Genomic DNA, 12371 nt, shown 5'->3' with positions numbered 1-12371 from the left:
AACTCCCGTTAATACTTTAGAAGATTTAAGAGAGCGAATAGTTGCCTCGTGTGAAACTATACGAAATACGCCGGGAATATTTGAACGGGTGCGTAATTCCATGCGTAGAAGGGCGGAAGCATGCATACTAAGTGCAGGTGGCCACTTCCAACAATTTTTATTATCAGTTTTGGTATTATTACTAATTAACAAATTTGTGCTATTCGTTTAGACTTACTGTCATAAAATAAAATAAAACTCGTTTTTGTGAAAAATTTATTTTTTTGCAGATTATGTTTTCAAATATTATTAGGGAATTGGTAATGCGTTATGAAGCAATTTTCAGATTCTCATTCATTTTAGAATTGATCTAATTTCTTATTTTGCTTTCTGTCGATTTTTATTTTTTTGAGTGAAAATCATGCGTCAGACAAAGAAATACCAGGAGATCAAATTTTCTCAAAAATAAATGAGGATTTTAAAAATGATTTTATTTTAAAAAGAAAGCATTGGCGTAGTACTTTTTCCCCAAAAATATTCAATGCGAAACCCGTAGGGATGCCACTGTTTGAAAAAATACAAATTTGTGTACATCAGAAAATGCGCCTTGAGGCATGGAATATATGTACCAAATATGCCAAAGATGTCACAAAATTATCTCAGTTATTATTAAAAAACTGATTATTTTTGAAAACTTTGCCACCCTGTATCTCAAAAGTTAAGGCGTTTAGGACATACGTCCATAGGAAGTTTTTTTCTTAAAATAGGTCTAAGAATTACCTCCTTAAATATTAGCATGTGTTTAAGGAACACCCTGTATAGATACATTTTACATGAAAAGTACAATGAAAAATATAATGTACAATGTATCTCTACAGGGCGTTACAACATAAACGTCACCCCCCTGCAGTCAGCAACTACCCCCCTATTTTTCTCAATGGCATGGGGGATCGAGTGATACATCATTTGAAACGTCTTTTGTCCCGAAATTGGTTCATTCGCTGTTAAGAAATTGAATGTTATTTAAGAAAAAACAAAAAATTCTCTGTCGTTCATTTTATTGAGGAAATCAACAAAAGTAGTATCAATGGCAACACAATCAATGGATAAAGTGTTCAAAATGACCTTCATCCAGTTTCATACAATAATACAATCTACTTTTGAAAGCGTTCCTTATATTATTGAAGATGTCCGGAGTCAGAAATCGGCATTCTCGAACAATTCTCTGTCTTCTAGATTTGTAGAATTAATTTAATTAGTAGTAAACGTTTTGAAATGGACGGCACTGTTAGTTTTTTCTGCACTGGTAGTTTTTGTTAAATCTAGTTATCGCAGAACGTAAAATAGAGAGTTGGCCACTGTTACTTCTTCACGAATCATTATTCAGTCATCCTTGTTCACTGTGGGTTATTCTACTGAAGAAAGACTAGAAATTGTTGCAACCTATTATCGAAATGATGAATGTGCTGAAGCTGCTGCAAGAATTTATAATACGAATCATCCAAACCACAACGTGAGCCATCAACAACTCAAACAGTTCATGGATAAGTTTCGAACTTCAGGTTCTGTTCACAACAGAAAACATGAAGTATCCCGTCCTGTCAGAAATGACGGAGTCGAAATTGCAGTTGTAGGTCATGTACAAATGGATAATCGATAATCTATCAGACAAGTAGCTAGATCCTGATCGTCGACTTCAGTTTTGTGGGGTGTTCAGCGAGAAATTGACCAATAACCCAAACCTATTATACAATGCCTGTTTTTCAGACGAAAGTTCTTTCATGTTGGATGGTGAAGTGGATGGACATATTCTCGTTACTGGAATGATGTGAATCCTTATTTGGTGATAAAAACACATTCACAAACTCCACAAAAATTGAATGTCTGGGCTGGCATTCTTGGTAATCAAATTGTTGGACCATTCTTTATTAAAGGTAATCTCAATGGAGTCACATACACTGTTACAAGACTGTGTACATCCTATGATTACACAAATTTTAGAAAATGATGACAATTTAGTAGAAAACGAAATAACATTCCAGCAGGATGGTGCACCCCCACATTTTCATTTTCGGGTGAGACCGTTTTTAGACGAACGTTTTCCAATGCGTTCGAACGGCAGAACGGTTCTAGAAATGATATGAAATCTAGAAAGGTTAATGAAGTCAAGCTGCTGGAAAATAATTCCATGAAAATCAAAAATCAGCAGCTTGACTGCATTAACCTTTCTAGATTTCATATCATTTCTAAAAACATGTGGATTCGTTTTCCGAAGGCATTTCAGGTTAGCTTCACAAATTTCTGCTACCGTAGTTGTCGGTTGATTGGTCAAACCACCAACACTGACATAAAAACGTGGCAAGTTGACTTGGGTGCCACACCAATAGGTGGTTCCACTTGTGTTTCGCTTGCGTTTACGCAGCTATTTTTATCAAGTACTTTCTTGTTTTTTTTTTTTTTTTTTTTTTTTTTTTTTTTTTTTTTTTTTTTTTTTTTCATTTTGTCCATAGTGCGGAAGTGTCATAGCGTTCGGTTGTGTTTTCGCCAAGATTTCTGGTTGATGATCAGCCGTATTGTGGTGTTTCTGGCTTGTGATAGTGGCTCGTTGGTTCTTGTGTGCAAACGAAGAAACGTTTCCGGTGAGTACGACTAAATATATCATTTTTCGTTGCGTTCAACTGCTCAGAGCTTTACTGTCAGTTTTAAGCGAGTAAAATGTCAAGCAGTATGGAGGAACTGCTTCGCAATCTGGCTGGGAGGGACAAGACCGAGATCATTAGCATCATTTGCCAATTGATCTCGTGCTTCGGCCTAAACCAGGCAGATTTGCAGGGCAATACATTGCCAGTCTCTGGGCCCGGCTGTCAAAATCTGACAGACGGGAATCAGGGAGTGGCTAATGCTCCGCCTGCGAGTGACAATTCTCTCCGTGACAGCGATCACGAAAGCGTACACTCCTCCTCTTCCTCCGCTTTGAAGAAGAGAAGAATCAGCGAAGATTTTCCACCTCTACCAGATGTGTCCACAAACAAGGTAGACGAGTGGATTAAGAAAGGCAAACAACCGAAAAAAGCAAAAAGATTGCAAAAGAAGGTTGTTTTAGACGACATCAGGGACGAAGCGAAACAATATTACTCCGAGTCCGAGGTTTCGTCGCGTCCGGTGACACGAAGTCTGGCCCGCGAGGTGGCCACTTCCCTTTCCAATGAAAATATGGATATAAGTCCAGCTATTCAAGCTGACAGTGCTTCCGACCATTCTGAACGAACTGTCAGAACTATTCAGGACCAGGAGCCTGGCCCCTCTGCCCCACGCAAGCAGGAAAACCAGCCTCCCACTAAAAAAGTCAAAATTCCACCAATTGTCGTTCGTCAGAAGGACAAATGGGTTAAGCTGATCAAAACAGCAGCCGAGGAGAAAATAAATTTCTCCAAAGCCGTCAATCTTCATGACGGCATCAAAGTTCAGCCCTCGACTCCTGACGATTATCGTCGATTGTCGAGACTCCTTGTGACGGAGAACATCCCCCATCACACGTACTCCCTCCCTGAAGACCGGCAAATCCGTGCCGTCTTCAGAGGATTACCTGAGCACTTCTCAGTCGACGACATCCGTGAGGAGTTAGAAGCCAGAGGCTTTGATCCCTCCTCAGTAACAAGGATGAGGCGAGCAAACAAGCCACTACCCATGGTCCTAGTACTGGTCTCCAAAGACCAAAAGGACATATTTGAGATCAAAGACCTCTTGAGTGTGAAGGTGCAGGTTGAACCCCAGCACCCCAAAACTTCGGTGGGTCAGTGCCATCGCTGCCAACGCTTTGGCCACTGCCAAAGGAACTGCATGGCAGTTCCAATATGCGTCAAGTGCGCCGGCAGGCATCTTACCAACGCCTGCAAGAAAGCAAGGACTGACCCCCCAAAGTGCAATAATTGCAAAGGGGTACACACTGCCAACTATAGAGGCTGCCCTGAGTTTCCTAAGGCTCAGAAGTCTAGAGGCAAGCCAGTTAAAAAACCATCTCCCCCAGGCAGACCTGCGGGGTCTGGTCGTGTTAAGGAAGGAGTTAGTTTTGCCAGAGCAGCATCCAAGGGTGCAAACGGCTCGGCAAAGACTGCTCCTTCTCAACCTATGCCCTCACCTCAGACTCAGGGGGCTTCAGACATCTGTGCCGCTTTGGAGCAGATGAAGCAATTATTCTGCAAATTCCCCGTGCTCGAAAAAATGTCCACGGTGAATAATAACGTGCTAACCGGAACCGCCAATGTCTAGACAACCGACATTGCCTAGATCTTTGAAGATAGTCTTTTGGAATGCCAATGGCCTTCTACCTAAGAAACTCGACTTTGAGAATTTTCTCATTGAACATAACATCGATGCGGCTCTAATCCAAGAGACGCATCTGAGGAATGAATCCGTTGTCATTCCAAATTACAAGTTCTTCCATAGAGAACGTATTGGACGTGCTGGTGGGGGAGTTGCCATTCTTGTCAAACGATCCCTCCAGTGTGTCCAATACGGCATTGACAGTGCTCGGTTACACGGAACTGAGGCCGTAGGGGTCGAAATTCGACTGAGACGGGGTTGTCACAGATTAATCTCTGTCTATAACCCTCCGACTAATCTTTTACTCCCAGAATCACTGGATGAATTGCTGATGGGTAGTGATATTCCGACAATTGCTGCTGGCGACTTCAATGCCAAGCACGGACTATGGAGCAGAGCCACCAATCGAAACGGCCGAGCGCTCCATGCGCATGCCGACAGACACGAATATCTCGTGCTGGGACCGGATGAACCTACGTTCTACCGCGGGCAGTATAGGCCTGACGTACTTGACATCGCGCTTCTCAGAAACGTCACTCTGACCAGCGAAATTTACGTTCAGTCGGAACTGGACTCCGATCATAATCCAGTAATCCTGGTATTGGGTGATGAACTTCCTTCCCCTGATTATTGCATGAGATATAAGACGGACTGGGATGTCTTCACAACTCAGCTCGGAGAGATGCGCGCCCCTCCTGAGGGTCTCCGCTCTCCCAACGAACTCGACGCGGCAGTTCACCGCTTCGAGATCTCCGTGAATGATGCTTTTCGGACGGCCACCTCCAGCGAGGAGTGTCCGCAGAAGAGCTATAATGAGTTTCCCCCTCGTATCAAAGCCATGATACGAGAGAGAAACCGCCTGAGAAGGCTCTATCAGCGAACACTCTTCCCAGGAGACAAAACAGCGGCAAACAGGATGGCCAATCAAGTAAAACAGGCCATCATTGACTACCGAAATGACAGGTGGGAGGAGCTGTTGGAATCCATTGAGCCTGGAGGTGACGAGCTTTGGCGAATCACTAAAAGACTCAAGGGAAAGAAGACAGCTCCCTCACCCATTCACGGAGAGCGCGGAGTATGCTACTCCCCCGCCGACAAAGCGTTGGCTTTTGCTGACTCGATGGAACGTCAGTTTCAACTTAACGTTGACGACAATGACGACATCGACCGCGATATTCTGCTCGAAGATCGGGTTCACCGTATCCTCAGGGAGGATGACGATGATGTCATTCGTCCGGCTTCTGTGGAAGAATTGAAGGGCTACATCAAGGCTGCAAAAGCCAAGAAGGCCCCGGGGGCTGACTCAATAACTAACAAGTTGTTGAAGAAGCTCCCGGAAAACTGCGTTGAGAGCCTTTTGAGCATCATCAACAGCTCCTTGGCCCTAAGATACTTCCCCAGAAGGTGGAAACATGCGGTCGTCGTCATGCTCCCAAAACAGGGGCAGAACCGGCTTTTCCCGCAGAATTATCGCCCGATTAGTCTACTCTCGTCGGCGGCTAAGTTAGCTGAAAGAGTCGTACTCCAAAGGCTCAACGAAGAAGTTGAGGACCGAAATGTTCTGCCTGATGAGCAATTCGGCTTCAGGAGAGAGCATTCCACTGAATTGCAGGCTCTGAGACTGGTCGAAAACACCATCGCGGAGTTGAACAGGAACAAAAAAGTCCATTTAGTTCTATTAGATATTTCGAAGGCCTTCGACCGCGTCTGGCATGAAGGCCTTCTTCACAAACTAATCGCATTCGACCTGCCTCGGGGCCTGATCCGGTGGATTGGGTCTTTCCTGAGAGGCCGAACATTTCAGGTTAGAGTAGAGGGCTCTCTGTCTGACAACAGAGAGATCCTCGCTGGAGTGCCACAGGGGGCCGTGCTCTCTCCCACGCTATATTCTCTTTACACCAGCGACCTTCCGAGGTCCGAGCATGTGAAGGTATCCCTCTACGCCGATGACACGGCTCTCCTCTCATCTTCCATGGGTCGGGAGCTCGGGATCGTCTATATGCAACGTGCATTGGGCGACCTCGAGCGCTGGTACCTCGAGTGGAAGATCCGAGTGAATCCGGATAAAACTCAGGCAATAACCATGGGAAGAACGATAGCTTCTCCGGCCATGAAAGTGAGAATCTCTGGAAGGGAGATTGATTGGCAAACGCGGGTCAAGTATCTAGGTCTTATTATAGACCGTAGGCTCACCTGGAACCCGCACCTGTTAAGCGTGAAGGCAAAGATCCAGGGTCGGGTGGCAAGCCTGTACCCTTTGATCAATAGAAGATCTAAGCTGAGCCTAAAGAACAAAATCACGATCTATAACATGATGTTCAAGTCTGTCATCATGTATGCTTCAGGCGTTTGGGGACAAGCGGCTCCGACTAATATCTCCATCTTGGAGACTTTACAAAATAAAATTTTACGGATGATTGTGAATGCTCCGTGGTTCGTGCGGAATGAAGCCATCCGCAGAGATTTGAAGCTGCCTTCCATTCAGCAGTCCATTCAGTCGAGGAATCGGCGAGTTTTAGATTATGCTGAAACTCACGAAAATCCTTTAGTCAGGGAAGCTATAGATTACGCTGTAGACGACCCCTCCCGATATAGAAGGCCCCGACACTCTGTCGTATGAGGCCCCTATGTCCTCCGTTAACAGATGAATAATATCTTCATCTATCTCACCCCAGCCAGGTAGGGGTATAACGCGAAGGGCGGTATGGATGTCTAAGGACTTTCATGCCACCATCAAACATCAGTTGTGACCCATTTGTCTCTCTGACAAACTTCAGTTAAAAGGGGAAGGAGGCCAGGCTTCAACCTGAATAAAGTCAAGATGGTTAACGTCGTCGTCGTCTCATTTTGTCTTCAATCGAGGACCGCCTGCCCGGTACTGACGATGCCCAATAGGCTGAAACAGCTGTATACCGGTGGCTCTTAAATTGAAATCAATATGGGAATGATCAAGGAGTACTTATTTATTTACTTTTTGATTTTCATGGAATTATTTTCCAGCAGCTTGACTGCATTGACCTTTCTAGATTCCATATCATTTCTAGAAACATGTGGATTCGTTTTCCGATGGCATTTCAGGTTAGCTTCCCAAATTTCTGCTACCGCAGTTGTCGGTTGATTGGTCAAACCACCAACACTGACATAAAAACTTGGCAAGTTGACTTGGATGTCACACCAATAGGTGGTTCCACTTATGTTTCACTTGCGTTTACGCAGCTATTTTTATCAAGTACTTTCTTGGTTTTTTCTCATTTTGTCTTCAACCTGCAGGAACTCAAGATGGATTACGTCTCATTTTGTCTTAACAGAGAGATCCTCGCTGGAGTGCCACAGGGGGTCGTGCTCTCTCCCACGCTCTACTCCCTTTACACTAGCGACCTTCCGAGGTCCGAGCATGTGAAGGTTTCTCTCTACGCCGATGACACGGCTCTCCTCTCGTCTTCCATGGGTCGGGAGCTCGGGATCGTCTATATGCAACGTGCATTGGGCGACCTCGAGCGCTGGTACCTCGAGTGGAAGATCTGAGTGAACCCGGAAAAAACTCAGGCAATAACCATGGGAAGAACGATAGCTTCTCCGGCCATGAAAGTAAGAATCTCTGGAAGGGAGATTAATTGGCAAACGCGGGTCAAGTACCTAGGTCTTCTTATAGACCGTAGGCTCACCTGGAACCCGCACCTGTTAAGCGTGAAGGCAAAGATCCAAGGTCGGGTGGCAAGCCTGTACCCTTTGATCAATAGAAAATCTAAGTTAAGCCTAAAGAACAAAATCACGATCTATAACATGATATTCAAGTCTGTCATCATGTATGCTTCAGGCGTTTGGGGACAAGCGGCTCCGACTAACATCTCCATCTTGGAGACTTTACAAAATAAAATTCTACGGATGATTGTGAATGCTCCGTGGTCCGTGCGGAATGAAGCCATCCGCAGAGATTTGGAGCTGCCTTCCATTCAGCAGTCCATCCAGTCGAGGAACCGGCGAGTTTTAGATTACGCTGAAACTCACGAAAATCCGTTAGTCAGGGAAGCTATAGATTACGCTGTAGACAACCCCTCCCGATATAGAAGGCCCCGACACTCTGTCGAATGAGGCCCCTATGTCCTCCGTTAACAGATGAATAATATCTTCATCCATCTCACCCCAGCCAGGTAGGGGTATACCGCGAAGGGCGGTATGGATGTCTGAGGACTTTCATGCCACCATCAAACATCAGTCATGACCCGTTTGCCTTTCTGGCAAACATCAGTTAAAAGGGGAAGGGAGCCAGGCTTCAAACTGAATAAAATCAAGATTTCATATATATATATATATATGAAATCTGAAGTTTTCACGGATAGGAATATGCTGAACTGGTTTTCCGGGTATTTGATCCGTGTGTGTGATATTATCTCTAATTTCACCGACGTTTCGACAAAATCTCATTTGTCATTATCTAGGTGTGCTAATACGTGTTCAGAAGTTTTGTTGACCTTGCTCAACTCACTTCTTACTATACTGGTAAAACGGTATTCGTTACGTGTTCAGATATAGAGGGTCCATAAACTCTCTACTACCTACTACTTAAATGTTGTTGAGTTTTACCTGAGTTCTTCTTCTTCTTGGTTGACCTCATCTCCCCGTTAAGGTATCGAATATGAAATCTGAAGTTTTCATGGATAGCAATATGCTGAACTGGTTTTCCGGGTATTTGATCCGTGTGTGTGATATTATCTCTAATTTCACCGACGTTTCGACAAAATCTCATTTGTCATTATCTAGGTGTGCTAATACGTGTTCAGAAGTTTTGTTGACCTTGCTCAACTCACTTCTTACTATACTGGTATAGTATATATACTATACTTACTATACTTATATACTTACTATACTGGTAATATATATATATATATATATATATATATATATATATATATATATATATATATATATAATTATATAATTATATAATTATATAATTATATAATATATATATATTATTCATTAGCGATTTTTTTATTGAAAAAATCACTACGCCACTGGATTCAGAGTGCCTCTAAACAGGTGTAACCAACATTTCATGAAAAAATATTCATTATTAACAAAGTTATGACAACTCAAAAATTCAAAAACTCACACAGCTAACAGTCACAAAAAACACCCTATATCAACAGATATAGCCATGAGAATATTTTTTTTATGATTTCAACAATAAAGTTTCGCCAGATGAAAAAAAAAAAGCAAAAAGCGTGAATATTTTTAATGAAAATAACGGAATTACATTCAAGTTTTCACGCAAATTAACTAAAACTAAGACCTAATATTTCAATTTAAATCTTAGTTTGACACATGTGAAAGATTTAAGTGTACTATTGTCAACAATATTCACCTTACAGTTCTTCGAATTATTTTGTGTCATGGCTGCAAGATTGAGCGTAAGAGAGAAAATTTAAATTGTTCGCCTTTCGGGAGATGACGTTAGAAGTGCTAGAGAGGTTTGTAGAGTATTTAAAGAGAGACTGTGAGAGACATCCAGATCGTCCTCGTATTAGCTGCGGTACGGTAAATAAAATAAATAAAATATTCAATGAAACTGGTGCAGTATCAAAAATGATGTTGAAAAGTAATCCTGTACAAAGACGAAACCGGAATGACAGGAATGATCAAATCATTTTAGATTATTTCGGAAATAATCCTAATGCCAGTATAATGAATGCCACTTTAGATTTGAATATTCCATGAGAAACTATTCGGAGATGTCTCAAGGCGAAGAATATTAAACCTTTCAAACCAAAATTTTTACACACACTTCAAGAAGGCGACGAAGCAAGACGCCTGGAATATTGTTTATGGGCCCAAGGGGAATATTTAAGCAATAGAAATTTCCTAAAAAATATTTTATATACCGACGAAGCCACTTTCACTACAAATGGAGTAGTGTCATCACAGAATTGTCGCTTTTGGGCAGCGGATAATCCTAACTAGGTAATAAACTGTAAAAGCCAGTATTCCCAAAAAATCAACGTCTGGTGTGGGATATTGAACGAACGAATTATTGGTCCTTTCTTTTTTGAGGAAAACATTAATGCGCAGAGGTTTCTAGAAATTTTAAACATAGAGTTTTGGGATGCTATTCGCGAGCTGCCAATCAATGAATGATCAAATTTAATTGTCCAGTCAGATGGGTGTTCAGTTCATTATGCCAGAGCTGTGAGGTAATGGCTTAATGAATATTTTCCAAACCGATGGATAGGCCGTGGTAGTGCGTTTATAGAGTGGCCACCCAGATCTCCAGACCTCACAGTTTTGGACTTTTTTCTCTGGGGACTTCTTACACAAAAGGTTTACAAAAACCGCTCAAGAGATAGAAATGAACTTTGTCCAAGAATTCGACAGGTATGTGCAGATATTAGCCCTCAAGAACTAAGGAACGTAATCAGAAACATTCGTAAGCGCTACGAATGTATCGAAATATGTATCGAAATACGTGATGGACTAGTAGAGGCTACTAGAATATGAGTAAGAATTAATTGTTTCACTGAATGGAAACATTTCAATAATTAGTTATTAGTTACGTTTATTGAAATTTTTTTGCTTCATTGTTAGTTGAATTGTGTGAATGTAATTCTGTTATTTTCATTAAAAATATTTACGCTATTTGTTTTTTTTTCATCTGGCGGCACTTTATTGTTGAAATCATAAAAAAAAATGTTATATTGTGACTGATAGCTGTGTGAGTTTTCGAATTTTTGAGTTGTCATAACTTTGTTAATAATGAATATTTTTCCATGGAAAATTTTTCCAATAAAAAAATCCCGATTCTCGACTAAAAAAAATATCGTAGTATGCCCTGAAACTTTAATAAACATTTCAAATTTTGTCCCAAGGTAGACCTTTCAGTACTTGACATTTGAAAAAAAATTATTGAAATCGATTTACAACTTCAAATTTTAGGGGGGCGTTTCCATTAAAAATGGGTCACACTTCATATGGGGCTCATATTTGGTGGAGGTATTTAACCGGGTACAAGGTATCCCCCTGTATATTAATCTGCCGCGCTTTAGTAAATCCCGAAATCCCCGCTTGGGCTCCCTATTGATAACGCTTCTTCGATTAGTTCGCATCTGCCAATATTATCCCCTCTGTCCTCCATAACAAGAAGGGTTATCAGGCAAACATTGAATTCTTTTTCCGCTTTTTAACACAACTGAACATCCTACTCACCTCAAGCTACCTCAATGTGCGATGAAAATTAACACTATGCTTTTCTCGGTTTCATCAGGCTCTCAAGATTTCTGCGCGCCCGGTGCCACTTGCGAATTCTTCCTGACCTGCTGGTTATCCGGAGGCCTGCTGGATCAACCATGCGACGGGTTGCTGAGAGGATGCTGTTTCAGGGGTGGGGTCGCTAAAAAGGGGCAAAGCGGGGGTCAGGCGGTAGGAACTCTTGAGGCACCTCCTGAAATCGGAAAAAGTCAGACCGGACTCCTTGACGCTGTTCGTAAGTGAGGACGATATATTTTTGCATGTGAGGTTGTTTCGAGTGCATACAGTGTGATCACACTCAAGCCGGCACTATTGATTAATGTTCAACCAAAGATTTCAATTACGGAAAAATGTATATTAAAAATACTGCAACAAACGTCATTAGAATGACGTTTGTTGAGGTCTTACAAAAACCATCGTATGATCGATATTTTGCAAACAAATTATTTACCGTCTTGTCATCAAAAACTCTGCTGCTTTTCCCTGAAGTTACCGAAATTCACTAATGAATGCTACTAAGCTATAAATTGATCTGACATTATTTTTTATTCAAGTGATCTCTACCGTTGTTTTGAACCCATTCTGTAAATCTTGAATCTACATTCAGAAAACGTCCTCTATCATTAAAACCCCATAAGGAACAAATTGACGAACCATTACACGGTCAAAACCATCGTCGGAACGTGACCTAGAATCACAAAGCAAATGAAAGTTAATTCACTCTCAATTGTTAAACATAGACATTGAATCACGCGATGGAATTGCCGAAGAAATTGTTCGGGCATTCGAATTAATCTTACTCAATATCCTCTCCCAGGTGAAAGGTG

The 12371-nt window shown here is 41.9% G+C and overlaps 1 protein-coding gene across 2 annotated transcripts in view; it reads left to right on the top strand.

Annotated features, from left to right (window-relative positions):
- The window catches only part of LOC141487240 (uncharacterized), a 111683-nt gene that overhangs the window by 25538 nt on the left and 73774 nt on the right, over nucleotides 1-12371 (top strand). The window contains exon 2 of one of the 2 annotated variants that reach the window (XM_074186085.1): nucleotides 11561-11779. The exons of the other annotated variant lie outside the window; for it this stretch is intronic. Within the exon in view, the coding sequence (XP_074042186.1) occupies nucleotides 11561-11779 (219 nt within the window). The remainder of the gene's footprint in view (nucleotides 1-11560; nucleotides 11780-12371) is intronic. 2 annotated transcript variants of the gene reach the window in all.

Source organism: Leptinotarsa decemlineata, unplaced genomic scaffold, assembly GCF_025532065.1.
Source record: "Leptinotarsa decemlineata unplaced genomic scaffold, Ldec_3_MD MMD2_tig00078422_RagTag_RagTag, whole genome shotgun sequence".
NCBI lineage: Eukaryota > Metazoa > Arthropoda > Insecta > Coleoptera > Chrysomelidae > Leptinotarsa > Leptinotarsa decemlineata.
Note: the sequence above shows the minus strand (reverse complement) of the source record. Positions and strands in the feature narration are given on the sequence as shown.